This window comes from Melozone crissalis, unplaced genomic scaffold (assembly GCF_028551555.1).
Source record: "Melozone crissalis strain CALT ecotype California unplaced genomic scaffold, PUWL_Pcris_2 ptg000018l_1, whole genome shotgun sequence".
NCBI classification, from domain to species: domain Eukaryota; kingdom Metazoa; phylum Chordata; class Aves; order Passeriformes; family Passerellidae; genus Melozone; species Melozone crissalis.
The window spans coordinates 13937031-13961127 of record NW_026535796.1 but is presented as its reverse complement, the minus strand read 5'-3'; the positions used below and the strand labels follow the sequence as shown (position 1 = coordinate 13961127).

At 40.8% G+C, this 24097-nt stretch overlaps 1 protein-coding gene across 1 annotated transcript; it reads left to right on the top strand.

Moving 5' to 3' along the window:
* Positions 1-788: 788 nt before the first annotated feature.
* Positions 789-11493, top strand: TRAF6 (TNF receptor associated factor 6). Its single transcript, XM_054275419.1, has 6 exons — positions 789-1084; positions 5455-5605; positions 6227-6385; positions 7348-7419; positions 8763-8840; positions 10202-11493. Exons 1-6 carry the CDS (start codon positions 789-791, stop codon positions 11078-11080), a joined length of 1635 nt encoding a protein of 544 aa, XP_054131394.1. The 3' UTR covers positions 11081-11493.
* The last annotated feature ends 12604 nt before the right edge of the window (positions 11494-24097 follow it).

Sequence of the window (24097 nt, the reverse complement as noted above, 5' to 3'; positions counted from 1 at the left end):
TACAATCATGTGCCTTGTCTTCCCTGCCAGCTAGCCTGCAAGAGGGAAAGGAGAGCAAGAGCTCTACTTGAGTACTACTAATTTGTAGATAGCTTTTGAGGTGTGGAATTATTGTCCTTATCTCATGTGGAGCTTCTTGCTCAATTTAAAGTCCTACTGGCACTTCTAAAGTGTTATCAACAATGCTGTATATTTGAATTTCATTTACAGCACATCAGCTGCTTGGTTTAGGTACTTGGACTTATATTTTATTTGTGTTCTTGCAGCTAAGTCAGTTTGAAATCTATATTGTGAATTGCTTGATAGAGAAAATGCTAAATAACATATATACACTGCAAGGAGATTATGGAATTGAGCTGTTGTCCTCCAAGAAAACATAATTCTGTATGGCATTTTTCCCACACAAAATCTATTTGAATGTGTTAGAAGTAAATAGTATGGAAAGGATAAAGAAACATCTTCAGTAGACATCGCAAGGACAAAGAGGGATGATTCCTCTTTTTACAGAAATCAGATAGTCGTATGAAAGAGATTACAGAAAGGCATGGGGGGGGGAGGAGGGGGGAGGTGTTTGAACTACCCTGACAGGATGCAGTGTCCTTCCCCACATATCAGAGGACAGGCAAAAAAAGATAATAGCGACAAAACAAAGGCAGTGATTTTGAATAGAACCCAATGTGTTCCAGTATTTCTGGTTGGAAATAAATGTCGCTGTCGCCAGGGAGGCAGGGTTTGAAATACTCGAAACCGACGCATCCTTGTGTCCCGCTGCAGGTGCGCGCCGTGCCATGAGCTTGCTGCACAGCGAGGGCAGCTGCGGGGCCCGTGAGGCGGAGAGCGGCTGCTGCGCCGCCATGGCCAGCGCCTGCAGCGCCGCCGCCAAGGAGGAGAGCTGCAGCGCCGGCAGCAGCGCCGGCAGCGCGCCCGCCTCCTTCTCCGACGAGACGCAGGGCTACGACGTGGAGTTCGACCCGCCCCTGGAAAGCAAATACGAGTGCCCCATCTGCTTGATGGCTCTGCGGGAAGCGGTGCAGACGCCGTGTGGCCACCGTTTCTGCAAAGCGTGCATTGTCAAATCCATCAGGTAAAGGAAAACTTGTGGAAGCTGTTTTTAAGAAGAAATTAATGTAGCAGAGCAGTTTAAGGTCAATCTAAACCGAATAGAGCTGCCCAAGATGCATTACCAGTGAGTGCTAATAGAACTCTGGAAATTTATTATTCATTAAAAGTGCTATATATGGCCAGAATGTCCCAAGTTTGGAAGTTTTATGAGCTTTAGATGGTATGCCGTTTTCACAAATTTGCCCAGGTTATGAATCTAAAAAATTGATTAAACTTCAAATAATAATTAAAAAATGAAAGGTAGACAAGTCCCCCAAATAAATTCCATCTCCAGCTCAGGATTATAAAATTACCTGTCTTTTGCCTATGATTGTTTCCCTTGATAACTGCAGGAAACTACAGATAACCTGATTTCTTTGTGCAGATAAGGCAATTCATGCTTTTAGTTCTTCTCTTGAAATTAGCTGCTTCCCTCTTGAGCTGGAAGAGAGAATGTGATGAGGGAATAGTTGTGAACAAAGCACTGAGAGAGGAATCCAGGTGGCATATGAGGGACCGGGAATATGAAACAAAGGAAGAGCAGACTAGGCTTATAAAAACAGATGATTGAAAAGGCAAGAAAGGGCAGAGAGTACCTTCTAGAGAGCACTTGCCTTAAACCTGGAGTGAAGTCATCAGTGTCCCACACATGTGAGTGAGTATTGGATTACATTGATAGATATTATGCTGTAGGATTTTTCCTTTTCAGCATAAGCCAAAGTTTTTTCTCAGCAATTGCTCAGATAGCTCAAATGTCACTTTGGTAGGAATTTATATATTCTGTGTGACCCATATGTAGAACTGGCTCATTTCAACCTTACTTTGCACACTTTTTGTAAAGATCATTAAACTGTCTCCAGTGTTACTGTTTTTCCCTGGCATTTATCTTATAGCATGCAAAATGGACAGTGCTTTCTTGATTGATCTTTAATACCATTTGTCCATAGTTGTATTCCATTTATTTTTATTCCCTATCCATCATTTGTAGCTCACTAAATGAATAGTATGCCAGGAGTTATGTTCTCTGAATACAGTTTTGTGGCTTCTCTGTAGTTTCTGCTACATAAATTCTCTGGAAGAATTTCTCCATGGAAAGGACCATGACCAGAAGTTTCTGCTTCTTTTATACCTTTTCTGTATTTTACTTAATTTCTATGAATAGTGATGACTGTTTCAGTGACTACTAAACAAGGCTGTTGTTTCACAGGTACTGTTGTGAGTGGCAGAGTGCATTTTTTGCTCTTGAGACTGTAGACCACCAGTGTAATATTTCAGATGTTTCATTGCTAGTAAAAGTTTTCCCTCATTCCCCACTGAACTCTGTCTTTGGAGGACAATTTGAGTGACTGTTTCTGAAAGCAGGGAGGACTGCTTGAAGTGCCAGACCTCTCTGAATCCCTGAAGGGCTGAACTGCATGCTTAATTGGTATCCATAGATCAAGCTATTGATTTGGATTATGTAGTGTCTGCAGTGTGGTATTGATTTGCAGTTTGTACTGTCTACAGTACCATATTGATTGAGGTATTGAGAAGCTTCCACACAACTAAAATGAAAACAGAAAGAGATATTTTACATTCTCTAAGTACTGCTTTTTTTTTCACTGAGTGATTGTCACAGCCTTCATTTGACAGGAAAAATTGCTTCTCTTTATTCTTCATTTCCCCACTGTCTTAACTCAAGTGAACACAGAGGTTACGGATTTTAAATGATGAAGGATGGACAAGCATTTTTGAGTAATTGCTTCTTGTGACTTACACAAACAATTGTAGTTGTTTGTGTTGAAGAAGTTGTGGCTGCAACTAGAAAAAAATAATTGGAAAACCTTTTAAAGACTGGACTCTTCGATCTTACAGTGTGAAGGACATGATTAGATGAGATTTGATCACAGTAAATGTTTGCCTCCCAGAAAATCTTGGTAATCTTGGCAACTTTTTAAATAAAGCTGTCTGAAGTGCTTTGAAGTACTATAATTCATGGAAGAGGAGAAGGTTATCTACCTAAGTAACTACAAATGTGTTTACGAATGTTACTTGTCAACAAAATATATTGCTGGAAATTTTAGAAGAACTAACTGCAGGTGCAGTAGCTAATTCAATTTCACTCCAGTCTTCTCCTGTATCTTAGGGCAAAGCTGACTTAGGGTGTGTAGTAGAGCTTGCCAAATATCAGAACCTTTGTTTATTGGAAAAGCAGAGTTGTGAGGTAGCAAGGGGCAGCAGGGACATCTTTGGGTGCTGGCAGTTCATCCAGCAGCTGGCATGGCTGCAGTTAAAGTCTCTGCCAACTGTCTCAGCTTCTCAGCTAAACCACTCACTTGTTGAAATCACAGAGCAGGCTTTTGTTTCAAAATTATTCTGGCTTTACTCTTGATACCTGTATTTTAATCTCAAGGGAATTTACAGGAATATTCATTGTACTTTGTAGCAGATGGCTGTTGTTTCACAGGTACTGTTGTGAGTGGCAGAGTGCACTGTGATAAATAATTCCAGCATAGGAAAGCCTTCACTGTAATGTAAGCTAGAACTGAGGTGCATAAACTCAATCCTGTCACAGGAAATATATAGCAACATCTTTGTAGATGGATCTTAGCAGTGTTTTAAACACAAATCTGAGCCTTGTAAATAGTATTTGAAGCCTGTTTAATATCCTAAAATGAGTTACTGCTTTTTCCTTACTACACTTTCCTATTTTGGAAAATTGCATTTCATTCGTATTTTTCCCTTTATCTGCTCGTTATTTAAACTGGGGATTTGGTAATCATTATTCCATTTTAATCTGTTGTTGGCTGCTCTTATTTATGATTAACTTTTCTTTGTAGAAATAAAGCTGCTGTCTTATCAGCAGGCCTATTGAGCTGTATTCATACTCCACTAAACAGGGTGTTTGTAACCAAGCTATACCTGTGAAAACTGATTTCCTGTTGTGAAGTGAGGGAACATTTCTAGCGTGTGACAAAGATCACACTGGTCATAGCTCAGGGAGCTCTGAAACAAGGCAAGCTAGCTGTTTTCTTTCTTCTGCTTGTTTAGGAGTATGTTTCTCAGGCATGTGGTGAGCTTGCTCTGCAAGCAAAATTGTGAAAGGAAGTTCATTACCTCTTTTTGAAGTGGCAACTTTACCTCCACTTCCCCTAGCAGTGTTGCTGATGTAGTTGCTGAGCAATTATTTCCTTTTCCAGCAAAGAACATAAATTCCTTCCTGGTCTCCATAGCCCACTAGGTTCTACTTCCCCTTGTGCTTGCAGGCAGTGACAATGATCTGGCCTTTGATCCTTGCACCACAAGTGCTCTCTGACATTTTTCCACCCCATGTATTTTTCCATTTTATTGGTGTTTCCATTAGCACTCAGGAGCTTTGATCCCTCATGCCTCTTTAACTGCATTACTTAATTGTGAATCAATATGTTAGCCTACTGCTTTCAGAATGAGCTGATACTGGAAAGTTTGAAGGAGGGGATCCCCTTTTTCAGAATGAGGTGATACTGGAAAGTTTGATGGAGATGATTCCCTTTTTTACTCTATTTCTAATGATTTTTCTATGTACATGCAGGTGGGCAGAACCTGATGAACTGGAACAGGCTGTTAGTTACCTTGTGCAGGTTGCAGGCATCCATGTTCTGTCAGATTCCAAACCTTCACCAGTTAGCACTGATTTCCAGTCTGTTTGCTGTTAAAATGGCTTCAGATGCAACACTCAATTCCAAGTCCAGCGTAATTTTCATAGTTACTAATAATTTTTGTGTCTGGAGGTGTTCACCCTGTTTCCTGTATAATGAAATTGACGGATGGCCAACTGATCAAATGGTTGTAAAACAAAACCAACAAACTGAGCCGTGTGTAATGTAATGCCAAACAGATGAAGTCAGTCTGGAAAAAAAGACCATTTTGCTTTTTTTCTTAGCTGTGATCACCTTGGCTGTTTATAAAATGAGAAACAAATGAGAGGAGGTCTAAGAAAGTTTCAGTAATTGTTTTGAAGTAGTATGTGAAATATTCTTTGATATTTGAGCTATGTGAAGTACTTGCAGAAACAGGACTGTAAGTTCTTAGTGTCTTTACATATTCCTCAAGTTTGTTTCGAGAGTACTTAACATGCCATTTGTGTAAATAAAATGTGTTTGAGTTTGAAAAGTGCTACAACCCCAGTCATGCCACCTCCAGTGAAACTGTGTTTCCAATTTTTCTGAAATTCATATCATATTTTCTGGTCATTGCCACATAAATACCATTGTTTTTAAAGTTCTTGCTGTGTTATTATTTGGCCATTAATGTCTTGCTGGTATCTTTTAAATTAAGTGCTTGGAAATCTGTTGGTAATATTGGAATATCTTTCCTTGCTCTTCTGCATTGTAGAGATGCAGGTCACAAATGTCCTGTGGACAATGAAATTCTGCTTGAAAATCAACTCTTTCCTGACAACTTCGCCAAACGGGAAATCCTTTCATTAACAGTCAAATGTCCCAACAAGGGCTGCAGCATGAAGATGGAGCTCAGGCACTTAGAGGTGAGAAGTCATTTTGAAAATATGGAACCTTGCTTTCATGGACAAGTAAAAATTTGAAGTTACTTAAATAGATATCTGGTACTCATTTATGCAGATTCCATGCATTTTTCTTTCAAGATTATAACTACACGTATTGTTTTTTAATGAGTATTTAATTGTAGTTAGGTGATTCTCAAGTGAACATCACAGTGCATGACAATTGTACTAATGCAGCCTTCTGCTGAGGATCATTCATGTTTGTCTTTTGATCAACTATGTCCATGCTTCACACAAGTTTATTATATTCAACTAATATAGGTAGCTACTTTGAGAGGCTATTTAATAGTCTCTCAAAGTAGCTACATACAATACTTGAAATAACTATTTTGGAAAATAATATATGCCATTAAAAGGATAAATATAAAACTAAATTTTTACTATCTTCTTAAAGATCTGAATGCATGAAGCCTTGACTTTAGTAGTGGGACAGTAACAGGCTGTTGGTAGAGTCAGCCTAAATGTATAAGGATTTCCTTGCATGAAGGGAAGATTGTGATTCATTTGTCTTGCACTGTGCTTTCTCTTGAAAATGGATGATTGTTCTGATTTGAAGTATCAGATCCCTCTTCTGCCCTGCTGCAGGAGCACCAGCTGCAGTGTGATTTTTCCACTGTGGAATGCCTGCAGTGCCAAGGAACCTTCCCGAAGAACCGACTGAAGGAGCACATGACCCAAGAGTGTCCGAGGCGTCAAGTGTGTTGCCCAAACTGTGCCACGTCCATGGCCTATGAAGATAAAGAGGTATTTAGCAGGAGTCTCAGTTTGTCAGCCTGCATTCACATGGGTTTGCTTGGAAAGGGAACAGCAGTTTAAAAAAACAAAACAAAAAAAAAAAACAAAAAAAAAAAAACAACTGAAGGGTTTTGGTCTAGAAGAGCTCTTTGTGCTGCTGCACAGCTGAGAAGCTGCAAACTCGGGACATGAGCCTAGAACAGGCAAAAGCTGGGGAGAGATTGTCCTTAAGTACAAACTTATGTGGAGCCATGTGGTGTGAGGAGACCTGTGGACTTGTGTAAGAACCACTGATTTCTGACCTTACATCAGACAGGCTGTATCTCCTGCCCATGGAACACAAAAAGCAGTATTTACATGTGCAGTTTTTATGCCTGGGAGAGAGGATGTACCAGGAGATAACTATTTTATGGATATCTGCTACCGTACAAGACCAAGATAATTTCTGAATAATTCTTCTGGCTATGCATTTTTCACTTGGGTGATACTGAGGATAATACTTTCCTTTTGCTGTTACCATTTATTTATTTCTATATGGATGTGTTTTATCTCAAGGACTATTGATGTTCTTGGATATTAATATTGTGAATTGTCAATCAAATGTACCTCATATAGTCCAGCAATACAATTAAAAAACAAACAAGTGCTTTCATATAGTTTCAGTACAATTGAACATGAATTTTAGAAACTTATGGTTAAAATCAGATTTCTTTGAAGCATAAGAGCTTTAGGAAATAAAATATCTGCAACTTCATGAATCTCTTGTATAAGTCCAGGATAAAGCAGTAATGTAAAACATACTGTTTAGGGTAAAGGGATTCTCTTTGTTTCACAGTTGCATATAGCTAAATGCAAAATTAGGTATATAGATAAAAAATCTAATGTCTGATCAAGGGTGATTAGCCCTCACTTAAATTGGGCAACTTTACTGATGTTTTCTCCCCTTTCTTTTTTCTGTTTGATCACTTAAGCTTCATGACCAAACCTGTCCACTTGCCAATATATATTGTGAATATTGCAACACAGTGCTCATCAGGGAGCAGGTAAGAAACTCCTTTTTCTCTGTTTGTTCCAACTCAGATGCTTTGTTTTTACATTGCTTCCTTAATCTGAAATTAAACGTGGAGATACAGTTTGTCTACTAGCTGCTAAATCACTATCTGCCTCTTTGAAAATGTCCAGTGCAGGTGTGATAGTCCCTTAAATGCTGCTCCAGCTTGCAGTTTCAGTCTGGCAAACCTCTGTAGGATTTTGGCTGCACATCACATTGTTCAGCTGTACTGCTTTTTGACAGGGGGCATGCTGCACATCTTTAATCTTGGATGGAGTTGAAAAAATACCATCAGCTGCCAGTGGTTATAGCTGACATTACAAGAAAAGGCTTTGATTTGGGCAGAGAGAGGGAGTTTTTGTACTTGGAAAGCCACTATTGGAAAGTAGCTATAAGTAAATTCACTACCAAACTGAGATGCTGCTTGTCCATTACTATTTGTCCATTACTGCTGTAATAACCATTATTATTTCTTCTGTTCAATAACAACTTCATTGGCAGAAAAATGATAAATATTGATTTGTTTAATTTCGGATGGCAATTATGTTGATGGCCTGGGTTAAAATAATGATCTTGTAAAATTGCAAAATGCTCTGAGAAACAGGATTGAGCTTAGTAATGACAAAGGAAAAAGTCTGTTGTTAGGTAGAATAATGAATTGCAGAAGTGGGGAACAAAGAATGTTAAACATTTGTAATAATAGCTGGTCTTTATTAGCCTTGTGCTTCATCGTGACATTTAAACAAGGCAAACACCCAGGGTTATATAAACAGGGATTCTGCCTGTGAAACACTGAATTATCCTTTGCTCTGTTTAGGGCTCATAAGGCATCAGCTGAAGTTGTTGTCCTTTTGAGAGAGGGTGGATAGGCAGGCTCCAGAGCAGTGAGATGACTGATCTAGATCTGGAAAAAATGGACCACAAAAAAAATGGAAGAAACTTGAACTTTTTGAGGATGATAATAAAGAGTGACACAATAAGCATTGTGAAAGTAGTCCTTCAGAAGGGAAGGAATTGAATGTGACCTGGCTGGAGGACAGGCTAGAAACAAAAAGTGTTTGGTCTAGCAAGGAAACCTGAATGCTTTCTGAGGCCTAATATAGGAACAAAGTCAATGAATTGTTACAGTACATACAAGTGGAATGTATAATTTCTATCATCAGCTAACATTTCTGTTCAAAACTTCCATATTCCCTTAAGAACTTACGTAGGTATAAACTGATCTGACTTCGGGTACATTTTGAACTTTTCTGTTTAAAATCCATCCAGCTGTATCCTTTCTGGATAAGAAAATACTCTTGATGGAGAAGTAATATCAAATCTCATTTGTTTTAGATGCCTAACCATTATAACAATGATTGTCCTACTGCCCCAGTGCCATGTTTTTACAGTGCCTTTGGGTGTCCTGAAAAGGTAAGACTTTTATCACTACCTTCTGAATTGCAGACTTTCTGCATGATTTTGTCTGTCACTTTTGTAATGTGTTTTCCTAGTCTAGTCTCATTCACCAACCCAAAATCCTCAGTGATTTGTGGTTTTGGGTTTTTTGTTCAGAGGTATCTTAATTCTAAAGCAGTGCACGTTGATACATTGCATTTCAAAATTGCTTTTTCAAATTTAAAAAGCTCTGTGAACAATTTGCTTGATGACCTTGCTTTTATTATTTCATGTTTTCTCAGCTTTCATGTCAAAAAGTAGCTTCTAGCATTTCTTTCAAAGATATGGCTAAATACGCTTATGACTCCTGGAGTTCCATAAAGAAAATCAATTTTATTAAATTCTAAAATTATTACTCTAAATACTTTTATTTCTAGTTTTTAATACCTCTTGGTAAAATTTGGTCTTTCCCTTCATTTCCACAGCAGTTTTAATACACCATTTGGTACCATGGAACATTTTAGCAAATTTAGAACACAGAAAAATTCTAAGTATATTTGTGGCTAACAGTATTTCAGCATGTGTTTGTTTGGAGTTGAACAGTGTTACTGAAAGTGTACACCATAATTAATGATGGATTCATAGGGTTATTATCATTTTCACAAAACCTGAATTTTTTTGTCATGAATGCTCACTAACAAGAAGGTGACCCTGAATACACAGCGCTTGCCTTTGGAATATTTGATAAGAATATTTTCAGTATAAAATATTCCATATTTCTTCATATCTTGCTTTTACTTTCAGGTGCACAGTTTGATATATACTGTTCCTATTTTTCACTGTATGTAATACTGAAAGGCTTCATGTTTTTACTCAAAATTGCCTCCATTTGAAGTGTGGATGTTGGCTTTTAATAAGAAGTTGTTCTCAGTCTTTTCCAGAGAATTTAAATTTTGTTGTTTTCCTGGAGATGCTGCAGCTTCTGCAAAAAATACAATCAAAGATTCCCTTATTAAGCATTACCTAGAATTATGCAACTATACAATATGCTATTACTAATGATAATTATTCTAAAAGAATATGTTTGTGACATCCCAAAGTCCCATGCCAACAAAACCAAAAATGCACATATGTGATTTATATTGCAGTCATTTATGTCAGTTCTATCTTAACTTCCCAGGTTTACAATTTTATGCTGAAACCACCTCATATCTATGGTTTTTTGAACCCCAGCTGTATCAGCATCAAGCCAAAGACACAAAGACCTTAAAGGTCTTTTCCAACCTAAATGATTCTGTGATTTGCCCACTGGTATTTGAACTTCTTTTTCCATTTTTCCTAATAATGTGATTGTAGATGTTTGATGTGTTCCTAATGCTGCATCTCTTAAATCCTAGATGCAAAGGAATGAACTGGCACGGCATATGCAGGAGTTCACTCAGGTTCACATGAGGATGATGGCTCAGAGCTTTCAGAATATCAGTGTTACTGCTGCAAATCCCGTGCCCTTCATCAATGGCCTACCCTTTGAGCCCCTCTTCTCACACATGTCACATGCTGCATACAACTGCAATCCAGAAGTTGAAAACTTCAAGGAAACTATTCAGCAGTTGGAAGGTCGTCTGGTGAGACAAGATCACCAAATCAGGGAACTCATTGCTAAAATGGAGACTCAGAACACTCACGTGGCGGAACTCAAACGCACTATACGAAATTTGGAGGGAAAGATTACCGAAATGGAGGCACAACAATGTAATGGTATTTATATCTGGAAGATTGAGAACTTCAGTGAACATCAGAAAGCTCAGGAAGAAGAGAGACCTGTAGTGCTGCACAGTCCTGGCTTCTATACAGGGAAGCCTGGCTACAAGCTGTGCTTGCGCCTGCATATCCAGTTACCGACTGCTCAGCGCTGTGCTAATTATATCTCTCTGTTTGTGCACACTATGCAAGGAGAATATGACAGCCACCTGCCCTGGCCTTTCCAAGGCACCATCCGACTTTCTATTTTGGATCAATCAGAAGGCCCAGAAAGGCAGAACCACGAAGAGGTGATGGAAACCAAGCCAGAGCTACTGGCCTTCCAGAGACCGACAATCCACCGCAATCCGAAAGGTTTTGGTTATGTGACTTTCATGCACCTGGAGACCTTGAAGCAGAGAAGCTTCATCAAGGACGACACGGTGCTGGTGCGCTGCGAGGTGCTCACGCGCCTGGACTTGAGCAGTGTCCGCAGGGAAGGCTTCCAGGCCCGCACCACTGACGGGGCCATGTAGCCTGCAAGGCTTAACCACGGCAACGGAGCCTTGCTCGTGTTTGTCCACATGGATCACTAAAGAGCTTCACTGTCCACAAAGGCTGGGTTTGTACAAGATCATAGTTGCCAGTGGAACTTTGTTGTTGCTGGTGTATTTTTCTCTATATGGGCTCATACGTTTAAATATTTGGTACGGTTCTCTCTTAAAATAATAAGCTACTTCTGTAGCAAGCTAAATAAATGAAGTGTTAATCAAAACTTAACTGCCTACAGGAAAATCCTATTGCAGAACCTGTGCATCTCAGCTTGGTAAAACTTTAGTCATATCGAATAGACCTGTAAGTCTTTTCACCTCAGTGCCTTGGAATAGATGCTGTTGCAAGGAAGGAACAAAATTATTAAAGATGAGGGATTTTTTCGTTTTGTTTTGTTTTGTTTGGGAAAGTTGAGCAAGTTTTTATATTGACTTATCTAGAATTTTGAATTGGCTATGTGTCTCCTGAAGTTTGAAGGTAGGGTTAAGACTTTGTTCATGTCACCAAGGGTTCAGGGATGCTTTGACCCTTTCCTCCTTCAGGAAGTTGCATGTTGATGCAGAGTTGATGTTGATATTTCCAAAAGATATGAAGTAGTGTTGTGGAGAAGGCTAAATGACTCTGAGCTGAGTTCACTGAAGAAATATTTGTAATGTGGTCTGAAGGTGCCTCCCTAATTCTCTTTATTTTGATAAATCTTTCTAGAAGTGTTTGCTCTAGACCCAGAATGTCAACCACAATCATCAAGAGATATGAAAGTTTAGCATTTGAATGAAATCCCTTTGTGCTGGTGGGATCTCCTAGTGCTGGACGTGTTTCAGGTTGTGAGTGCACACATGAGCAAAGGGATGTACTGAACAGAGAGGGTGATGCAGAATTTGTTTCACTGTCAAAACCTGAATTTGTACCAAAGCTGAACTTGTGACCTGCATCTGTTTAAGTGATCTCTTGGTGTTGTGGGTGATGTACCCAAGTCATCCCCTGTGAATTCTCTGTGGGCAGCTGGCCATATCAGCATCCAACTGCTGTGGGTATCTCCTGTCCCTTTAGACAATAGGAGCTGGGCCAACTCAGCAATTGGATGGTAAGGAAAGCCTGTTAATTCAGCAGTGTGAGGAAAAATTATAATCCTCTTTGCTTTTAGGAAGAAAATCTGGCTTTCATAGTTACTTATTTATCAAACACTAGATTCACTGTCAAAGAGGTTCCTAATGCTGTGTGTATTATTGTTTTCTGTGCTGATTATATGCCATGTAAATGTTAGTTTTGACCAGTCAAAGCTGAGTAATTCAAGTTCACTGGTGCTAAAAATTTTAACTTTCATGGTGCTGATAAAGTCCTGAATCTTGTCTTTAAAAGGAGGGAAGAAAAAAGTTTTGTTTACCCCATAACCTAAGTACATATCCAGATACTGAAGAAAGAACTAAAGATGCATGAGCTTATGTGTATTATTTATCCAAGTTAGTGGAACAACCTAAAGGCTGGAGACACTGCAGCTTAAGAGATACTTAAGAGTGTTCCAACTATTTGGCATCATCAAAGCAATACCAGTGGGGAAAGGGTGCATTGCTTAATATAAAAGACTAAAGAGAGACTACTATACTTCAGTGGTTTGGGAGGATACTCTGCCTGCCTGCATGAGAGGTAAAAGTTCCAGGACCCAACCTACCACTTTGTTCATCAAATCCAGATGAGTAAAATTTCTTCTGCTAGTAGAACGTATTAGATGGAAGAGGGATTGTGTTCAATGGAGTATTGTCACTACTGAAACATGAATTTCCTGGCTAATGGTAATTGCAGTTAGTTGTTGGTGACTTAGTTAATTCTCTGTCATTAGGGGACAGGTAAGCATATGTTACTCAAAACAGAGAAAGATCTCAGGTTTAAAACCAAAGTAGATTTTATAATGAACAGCCTCATCCTATCAGCTGAATTGTTCTGGAGTGTCTTCAGTTGGAGCACTCCCAGTAAAGCCATTCTTAACCAAGAGCTGTCAATGTCCATGGCAGTGCACAGAGCCACTCTGCACAGAAGGCACTGTACACAGGTTCTCCATTTTCAGGCTGTGCTACCTATCCGTGTTTTTTCAAGATGCTCTAAAGCTGCCATTCTCTTTTGTTTCTCTTCTTGTTTTTGGGGGGGCAGGAGGGAAGGGAGGGGGAGGCAGAACAAACACTCGTACTTTGAGAGCTTCTTCCTACTCCAGGTCCTTCCTCTACCCTAGAAATAAGAAAAATGTCCTTATTCTCTGTTCAAATCATTTATACCCAAGGCCCACTAAATGCATTAACACTTTCTTTGCTTTTGAAGATTTGAGTTTGAATGAATTTTTGCTTCGAGCCTTATCTGCTAGATCTGATGTACTTCTGCCTCTGAGGAGGAAACTCCCTGTGGTGGCAGGATTTAAATGATTCAGGTTAAAGTTGTACAATAGCATAAGCCAATAGGGAATAGAAGGCTACTGCATGTATAATTCTGTACTGGCCACAGTAATATGGATTCTTTATTGACTGCTGCTATTCTATTGGTTTTATATTTTTATACTACCAACTAGAACTCTGAGTGATGACAAATTACTGTAATATCAGAGTATTACACGGGAGACTGTCAGAGATAATTTTCTAAGTATCAGTTAAATCTTACTGTCATAAAAATATTATAAATGTTTATGAAATATTTATTCATATACTTGTTCCATTCTCCTCTTTCCCCTTTCTTCAAATCTTCTTTTGAGAATTTGTTTTTCTGTGGTGGACTGAGGTATAATTGCTAGAACTATTTAAATGGAAGGAGAAAGGTCTGCAGCATTGAGTTGTCTCTCAATCAAAGAAATACTTGATGAACCCATGTCCTGTGTAACTTGTTCAGCAGTGGGGTTTCATTCTGTAAATGAATGCTTTGCAGCATGACTAGATCTCAAGGTGGTTTAAAAAAGTGGCTTAGCTTCTTTTATCTTCCAAATTTCTGTTGTCTTTAACATGGTTTAAGTCACCAACTCTTACTACGTGTATTTGCAAAGCTGCTATGGCACAAATTTTCCAATTATAATATATTATGAACGTGTTATCTCTTTGCCTCTGAATGTCTTCCCCTGCAGGGCAGGGAAAATTATTTTGTTAGAAATGTTGGTATGTAATGTATATGTGGGAGCTCAGATAATGTGAGATGTATAGAGTTGTTTTTTAGGCAGTCTTATGATGTGTCTGGTCATGTTTGCTATCAAGGGATTAAACTTGTTAATGAAATCAAATCAGGGCAACCTTTCTGTTGTTGTTTAGAGATGGCAGCAGACCAGATACATTGATGAGGGATACAAAAGATTATTCTGTGTCAATGTTAAAGGTTTGTATTGGTTTGCATTTGAACAAAATGAAAGTACTCCTGTTCCCCTGGATGAATTGATTTCTAGTTTAATATATTTTGTAATTAATGCACACCTTTATTTCTGACAGAATTTTAAAAAATAAACTAATTAAACTGTGCACTGCATGTTGCATCTTTATTCACATGGAGGGCTGTTCAGAAATATTAACTGGTACAGAACTGCTCCGGTAGTTTCTCTGTCTTGTGGGTTTTAGAGATGGGTGGTGTCATATAGCATCAAGAAAGAAAAGAATATATTTCATTATAAAAACCTTCTGGCATTTATAATGAGTGTTGATAGTTTTATTCATTACTAGAAGATACAGCTCATGTAATAGATAATAAAATAAGTGTTCTCATAATCATCCTGTAATTTAAGATGTAGCTCTCTAAAAAGCTGCACACTCTCACCTCTCTGGCCATATCTGCTTGCTTGTTTTATTTGTCATAAAAGCAACTATGAGCTGAAACTCTGTGCAAGAGACTGAGATCAAAAACTAGAGGGAATTCCTCTGTCAGTAAGAGAGGTACAGACAGTCTTTATTGCAATTTCTGATTTATCTCAGTCTGGATCTGTTTTTAATAGCATCTGCAGGAAGGTATATTCAAAATCTTAAGATTCTTCTGAGTAACGTTATTGGTATTGCAGCAATGTGCTGTTAATGTCAAGTTAATTATGACTTTGTCTTTCATCCAGGTTGGTCCTAATAGCTTCCATCAGTAATGGATAGGAAGGCTTGCTCAGACATTGGTTATCTGTTGTGTTAATCTGTTTTTAGTGTTCCATATTTTAGGTGCACTAAAATCTTCATTTGATGAGATGCAGTAATAATAATCTTTTTTTTAAGCAGGAAAAGCTGGCATTTGCAGCTGCCTCAGGAATGGAAAGTCCATGTGCAGAAGCAGAAGTGCAGCAATACAGGAGCATGTTCTCACCTGTGTAAGTACAAATGTACTTGTACCTGTACATTTCTGAAAAGAATGGCTGAACTAGATATGGACCAGGATACTCTGACTGGATATTTTCCTGAACAAATACCAGTTCATTGCAGTAACTTCACAAGAAGAGTGTGTTTTAGCTAAAATCTTTAACTAGTGCCAAACCAGTTGCTTTGCTCCCTTCCTCATCCCCAAAAAGCAGGAGCCCAACACTCCAGCTGTTCTGGCAAGAAAGAGAAACTCCCTGTGCCATTCCTTACTACCTTGTGCTAAACTTCAGCTCTTCTGTGCTGTCACTCATTTAGGAACTATGACTTATTGAATCTGTTCCAAGACAGCATTTACAGAAGTCAACAAAACTTCCTGAATTAGCCCTGAAAAAGGTCAAGTGTGGTATTGGCATATGTAGCAGATAGAAAGCAATACAAGGGGAGGTTATTGGACCAAAAATGGTGCAGAGGGAATCTAAGGGCTGTCTGGATGAAATGAGTAAGAGGGCTGATGAATTCTGCCTATTACTCATCTGGGATTAAAAAAACCAAAAACACTGAAATAGGAAATTTTTATGCTAGCACAAAAACTTAACCAAAGGAAACATTCCCCTGGCACTGGTCTCACCCTCATCATTTACCACCACTGAGCCTTTGTCCACTCCATCTGCAAGGGAGAGTTTGACCAGCTGGACTGAGTCAACCCTTGTGCCATCACCACCTTCACAGGACCTGACAGTCTTAGTGACCTTGAAGTACCAAATGTAAGGAGCTGTGGCCTTCAGGTCTTCTTCCTTTACTGGTTTTAAGTTCTTACAATTAAATCTAACCATCTTGATAAATATAAGTCTCTGAGCACACAGGCAGATAAGTACTTAAGTTATTTTAAGTTTGTCAGGGCTCAGAATGGGTGAAGAGCTCACACTAGTTCTGTAGTCCTTTCCAGTTTGCAACAGCATTAGAAAAGCCAACCCCCAGCCAGAGCTGTCCTTGTTTCTCCTGTCCTCTCTTTTTTTTCATTTCCTCTTGTCTGCACAAAAGCAGAAAGATTCTGAAGTGTGGTCATATCTTGAGTCCCTCCTCACCCAGGTATTATCCCAAGTGGACTTGTTGCCACCACTTCTCAACACTTCCAAAAGACTGCAATTCTTTCTATTTCAAAAAAAAAAAAAAAAAAAAAAAAAAAAAAAAAAAAAAACCTGAAAAAAAAAATTACCTTGCTAGTGCATGCTGAATGCAGAGCAAATAAAGACTGAGCTACAGCATAGTGAAAATAATCTTTCTGCTCAAATGCTGGGGCCCTGCTTCCCTGGCTGCTCTTCTGGTGATCATGTTCTTTGAACGTTTGCTCCACTGACACAACCACTTGCATTTCACAGCTCTGAAAGCTGCATTTTGGCTGGGGGTTTTCCTCTTCCATGGAATAGAAAACTGTGTGCAAGGAGGAGATTGTGCAATAGGAAAATAATTTCTTTATTAGCTACAGTCCCAGCCTGAACTAATGAGCCTTCTTTTCCTTTTGGTTTGTGCTCTGAGGCCATGCAGCCCGAGTGTTCCCAAGCTCAGTGATTTCACACTGCTCCTTTGTTGCCTCCAGGAGCTGGCTGCTCTGCCACACCAGGGGGTGGTTATTGCAGCCAGTCACCTGCTGATGAAGCAGGGGAAAAGCTCTGGTCTACCCCTGCTCCTGGAGATTCCAGCTGAGAGTTTCTCACTGAGGTACCAGGTTTGACTTGACTTGGCCAGACTTGACAGGTGTTGGCTTGGGGCAGAATGGATTCAGAGGCCATGGCTTTTGTCCAGAGACTTATCCCACTCAGCAGTGAAGGGAACAAGGCATAAACAGAGCAGTGTTTTAGCAGTTTGGTACTGACAATTTTGAAAAAAACCCCCTCTATTCTCTTAGCTGATTAGAAGCAGGACAGATATCTTTCTAGCCCTGTGATAAACTGTCCAAAAATGTGAGGTTTCAGTTTCTTAGTCCTCTCAGACAGAACCTGATTTCCATGAAACTCAGCTGATAATTGACACACTGGAGGGGGGGTGGGGGGGAGGAAGGCAACAACACAAACCTTTCCTTGTCTCACCTGATGTGCAGAGTCCTGACTCCTGCTACAGAGCTACAGACCAGTATTAGTAACTTGCTGGTTTCCCCTTCAGCAGCAGCTGCTCCTCTCTCTGCATGCTCGCACAGCAGGTGTCAGGTGAAGGTGTGAAGTCCAGGAGTTAAATCCTACAATAGTATGCTTGAGTTAGCACCTGTATTTCCATTCTGGTATTCCTGACTTCATGGACTTGCTTCTCTCCAAGATTTAATTTTGTTTCTATTGCTGCCTTTAATAAAGAAATAGTTTCAGCCAGGTGTGACCTTGGCCTTTGCTAACAGTGTTAAGGAGCGAAGGTACTGCCAGGGAAAAGTGACACATACAAGTGTTCCTAGTTTCAGTATCACACCCAGATGTGATAAACTTCACAGTGTGGAGTTTAGACTTGCCTAAGCAAGTGCCTCCAGTGTGATTCACCTTCTAGAAACAACTCCCTGAGCTTGAGTTTCTTCATGCAAAAATCCTTTACATGGGCATGGGCCTGTACTCATTCTTCTAGATAAAATGCAGGGACTGAATATTTTAAATTCATCTCAGTGTGTGCTTTTGGATCTTCTGGGAATGGAAGGGATTTAGACTTTATATAGGTAGAAATAAAATTGTCCTGGAATATAATTATCCTGAAAGGTAAGTCAGTGCTGTTGGGAAAAGGGAGGTCAGGCCACCAAACACCCAGGACAGCAATGAACAGCCACAGTGGATTTCTTGGTTTCTTGGCTGCTTTCAAACAGCAGTGGAAACCAAGGTGTGAATGCAAAGGAGCCATACTTTAACCTCTGCCTATTTCTGGTTCCTGTATATTCTCAGTCCAGTTGTAATAGTCTCAGATAAATAAAATTATAAAGATAACAAACTCAATACAAAAATAAAAAACATATACATAAAGAGACATGTTTTAAATTATTAAATGTAGTATTATATTGATGTACTGTATTAAACATATACAAATGTATACTATAAATAGATCATGTATAATACATAATGTATCTATACAAAGATAAGAAAAATAAATTCTAACAAAAATTGCACAAGTCCAGTCCAATTGTCCTCAGGTTTTTCAGCCAGAACTGTGCATCCAACACCATCACATGTCCTTACCAGCATGAGAGAGGGTAAAAGGGTGGGTAAGCCTTTCTCCCATGAAATTGTACTTACTCATAGTTCCTTTGAGCTGCATCTCTAATCCTATGTTCAGTTTTGGACTCCTCACTGCAAAAAAGACTTTCAGGGCTTGGCTCATGAGTTCTGCTCTCCTCCTCCTCCCAAACCCACATTTTCTGCAGTAACACCAGGTACAACCCGAGCCAGAGGCTCCACAGCACCTAGTGCACACAGCAGGGACAGAGGCAGAGCCTGGGGAAGGGAGGGCAGGCTTGGAGGGTAAGAGACAGGGACGAATTTGCTTTCCTCTAGGACTCTCAAAAGCCCATTGGAAGCTTCCCCAATAAGGACAATCCCAAACAAGCAATGTAGGAAGAGCACATCTGCAGTGTCACTCCCTGAAAGGCCTAGTCCTGCTCCACTAGTCTCTCCACAAACCCTACAAACAGCAGTGTCTGCTTCTCAACAGACCCTCACTATTTCATAGAGAGCTGAGTCTTTGTAAGCACTGCCAAGCCAGAGGAGTGGAGAGAGGCTGCTGCTGCCCTCTGAAGGCATCACCAGCTCTGTGAGTCAATCAGCTCACCACCACAGTTAATCAGGGAAAAAAGAAAAGGGATGAGAGAGGTCCAGATCTTGAACAATTTCCTCTCCACACTGTAAACCCCAGGCAAAGGAGGACAGCTATGTTGATGCAGACAAACAGTGGATTAGATTAAGCATTGGATAAAGCCAAGGAAATAAGCTTTTGAAAATGAGCTTTCTTGTTTGTTTGCCTGACAAGCATGGGTGCCTTGTTCACAGCAGCTCATACATTCCAATAAGCTAGAAGAGGCTCATGACAAATGCTCTCAGGTCTCATTTACTGCAGCATTTACTTTGATTTCAAAGAGCAGGACTTTTTTAGCAACTACAGGACACTCTTAGACAGGAGAATAGCTAGATGGTGGCAACTGCTTTTCCCTGAAGTTGTTAAGGAAACTTTCCTGTCTCACCACTCAGGAGTCACTCTGGCAGTCACTCCCACCACTCCAGACTGTCCCTGCTGGGAACAAAGCCCCTTCACAGTGGGTGGCTCCAGTAATCCCATGGGTGCCCCTCTTGGCTTGATGCCCACCCCACACTCAGAGTCAGAGAAAAGGGTTCCTTACCAGCTCAGCTCTGGGTTTCCCACAGCTCAGGGGGTGGGAGTGTGACTGCCAGAGCGGCTCCTGGATGGTGGGATGGGAAAGGTTCCTTAACACAGAGCTATTGAGGATGAGCCACTGAATTTACCCAGGACTGTGGGTCCAGCAGGCAGCATCTCCAGCCTGCTGCAGGGCTTCCAGGGAAGAGAGGTGCTGAACATTTAAGAGCCAGAAGAGACTGATGACAGTCAGTGACAGGCTGAATGGAAGAGCTCAGAGGAGCTCCATCTGCACTACCAAACACAGCCATGCCCAGCACGTAATCACCATCCACTGCTGTCTTCTGAAAAAAGCAACAAGATGGGGGAAAATCACAAGAAATCCTCTGCATTCACTCAAACTTCTATTGGACAGTGGTTCTGAATCTCTGAGATTCAAAGTTCCAAAGGCACATCAGAATTCTTCTCCCATTGCCACAAAAAAAATATTAGAAGAGAGTTTTTTGTAGATGTGGTGCATACACCACTTAAGAAGTGCTTTTCACACATACTGTCAGTTCTCTCCTGCAGAACAGCTTCTCCCACCCTCTCATCTCTTATATCCAACCACACAGCAAATACACAATCCATCAGCCTGAGATGTACCTGAAGAAAGACAGGTTTAGCACTTGTCATAGTGAAGCCATGAGACAGATACACAGGGGACAAGAGTGAACAAGTTTCCACTCTAACAGCCATTGATATGTTAGTCAATAAGCCTTTCATGTGAAGAGGATTAAAAATCCCCAGTGAAAAAGAGGGCTGGCTTACCAGTGATGGGTGTAAATCAGTTTCAGAGGCCTGCAGGGCAGCTGATTTGTGGCACAGTCTGTGGTTTCTTACTGACATTTAATATAAATAAATTCTGTCACTTTCTAGGTAGTCCTATTGCAGTACTGACTTGAGGACTCAGTGTCTTGTAACTGGTCTGTCTTTGAGAAGCCCAAGCAATTCTAACAGAACTCACTCTTTCATGTAAAAAAAAAAAAGTTTTTAAAAAAGTTTTAAAAAAACCCAACAAACAAAAACAACTCAACAACCACAGAAAAGTCCTGTTTGTGAGCCAATGCAGCTGTCTTCATAAATTTCAAGGTCAGAAAGAATGATTCTCTGACTCCAATCTATTTTCCAATGTAACAGAGGTTGTTAACTGCACAGTTCATAATAATTATGCCACAAGAATTATCAACTAGCTCTTGGCATAAGTGGGAATTAGCTTTGAAGCCAAATGAGAGACACTTCAAACAGCAACTCCCTGAATACCCTTGCAATTCACAGCTACTGAAAATCTGCTCTGTGCTATGGCAGGAGTTCAGGGTAGGTAGGACCCTTCAAGCCATTATCTTTTTGTTTAAGGAGTTTGCTTTCCTTTTCCTCATTGCAAAGTCTGGTGATCAAACTACAATCAAGACTCTACCTTCTGTTATACCAATTATTCAGGTGAAAATTAATTTAGCCAGCTATTTCCTTTACCTGCATATACCTCTTCTTTACTGCTCTCTCCCATACAGGTGAGTCTCCTATACACAAGTCCATATTTGTGGCCCCAAGAGTGTGCTGGCCATGCACAGCAAGCAACTGTTGATAAATGATGACAATTTTCAGCTCACTTACTTCTGCACTGGAGTTGTCACTTCTTTTCATCACTTGGAGAAATGCACCCAAACTACTCAAACATCTGAGCTGCCACTCCTTGTGGACTTAGGACAGCTTTCACAAGACCTGAAGAAGGGCTTGGGGCAGGATTAGCCCCCTGGAAGGATGAACTTACACATAGGAGAGATGTAAACTGGCACAACAATGATACAGCACTTGCTCTCCCAGGTGGGAATAACTAACAAGGGTACTCCAGGTAATTTCAGATGCAAGTAATGAATAAAGGCACCCAATTCTCAGGTGGGAAGTGGCACTTATTTTACAGCATGCCATTTTGAGCACCACATTGATGAGAATGAGCTGTACCTTTGCTGGAAAGTTGCTTTAAAAGCTGCTACTTCTGTTTTAAAGCTTTTGTTTATGTAGCTGAATGCTTGGTGCCCTTACCTGGAGCTGTTGGGATAGCAGGGGGAAGAGAAAGCCCTCTCCAAACGTGTGGGCAAGCAAGAATATCCCATTTAACCTATTTTTGTCCTGCCAGGTCCACCTTCCATATTTGAAATATGAACAGGATGACTAATTACCTCCTCTTTGCTCAGGGAAATACCAAATACCCTGCCCTTCACACTTTTAATTAACAAGAAAATTTGCAGTGACTTTCCTACAGAGAATGTTGACTGTGGGCTGAATTTCCAGCTCAGGTACCCCTGGGAAACTCCCTGGGCACTGTGGGGAATCTGTGCCAGGGTGGGTCTTGCTTTCTCACCTGCTTTCCTGAGTGGCAAGTGGTGCTGGCTCTGCGCAGACCTGTCCCAAGCGGGGAAGGGGCAGCCAGGGAAGCCAGCCAGCCTGGCCTCTTTCAGGAGCTCAGACACCCATTTGGTGGCTTTGTCTAACACACAACCTTCCTTCAGGGTGAGGGAGCTGCACTCTGCCAGGCCCAGGAGTCCTGCTCTGCCATGGGGAAGGAGCCAGGCTGGGAAGGAACAGGGAATCCAGTTAGGAAGGTTTTCTACTCTGAGACTACAGAAAAATTAAGAAGTTTGCATAACTAAGCACACCATAAATACCACAATTTGTCTCTCACTAGACCTGCAGTTTCTCCTCTGGAGGACACAGGTTGCCTCTAAGAGCCAAATATTTTCCATCTGCTGACTCAGTGGCAAGTGCCAAAAGGCCTTCCAGGTGAACCTGGACCTAAAAATAAAAGGCAACTCAAACCCTGCAGTGTTCACCCTGCTCCCATCAGTGCCAGCAAGATATTCTGCAAGTTCTCTGATTGATAAAAAATTAAAACATAAACCAAGTTGCTGTCCACGTGGCTAGGACCAGAAGCAGCTCTGCTTCCTGGCAATAAAAACATGTGCTTGGCTATGGGGAATATCAGGAAAAAGGCCAGTGGTACTAAGAATAGCCCCATCAATAAGTTTATGACAAAATTGCATGGACACAGAATAAATCACTTACCTTAAGATGGAGACAGAGTAAAAAGGGAAGACAGATTCAGTGTGATGAGAAGTGGCTCAGTCTAGGTCATTACTGAGGTAGAAGGCAGCAGACTCCAGGAGGTGGTGAGAGAAACTCCTTCTTCCCGTTCTGACAGCTCCTCCAGGAGGTTTTCTCAGGTTGGTGACCACAAGGGTAGAAAAGACCCACCCTGTGGCCCTGTCACAGCCATGTGACATGGTCAGCAACCACAGTGCAAACCCGAATCAGAACCCTGTATTCAAAAAGCAAGTGTTTCTCATGCTGCAGCTCTGGCATGGGGACAGGGTGTTTGCTTCCAGAGGACTGGAAGCTTCCTCAGCACTGCTCAGCATTGCTCCTCAGAGCTGCTCCCAGGGCCCTTCCAGGCCAGCCTCACACTGACACCATGGCACAGCTTTCCAGCCACCTTCAGGTTCACCCAGCCTGGAAAAGAAGAGCACTTGCAGAGGCTTGTGCAACCCCACGTGGCTGTAAATGTGGTGGCCATGACCATACACTCGGTGTGGTTTACAGAACAGGTTGTGTTTACTTCAGTTCACAAAGTAAAGCCACCAGCTTTAATTCTCCATAAAAACAAAACAATGGGGCAAGTGCATGATTCAGAGGGCTTGGTGCAAATTTTTGCAAAGTAACAGATACAAAACCAAAATAATTAAAATCATACATACATGTAAAACAAAAGAAATTCAAGTTAAAACCAGGACTAATTCCTATTAGCCCTAGAGATGATCCAAGAATATGTCAGAAAATAAATACATTGTTCTAGTTTTCACCATAAAAGAGGGTGCTGCTCTCTGATCGAAATGGTTTGGGTATTTACAGAAGGCAACTAGGCCACAGGAAAAACAGAAAGAAGAAAAGCATTCATGAGAGTGAACTGAAATGCTGCAGGGTGACCTGACCACTTCCCCACACACCTCGGTGTGACTAAGAGAAGACTCAGCCATAGCAAGGGCTGAAGAAATTAACTGTGAGCAGGACACCATCATCTGCCCCACGCTGGGGGAACTGTGCCAAGGGAGACCTGCATAGTGTGGCTGCCACCACAATCCATGGCTGCCCTGGGGCACGTGGCAGTAAGCTGGCCTGGTCAGGCCAATTTATGAACAAGAAAGAAATTTACCCTACAATCCACCTGAAGGGAATGCTGCTTAAAGGCACATCTCCCTGGCCTCTGCTGGATGTGGGTGCTCTGAGGAAGAGGAGGCAGTCAGCACCACTGAACCTCTTCTCCTGGCATGGAAAGGCAGACAA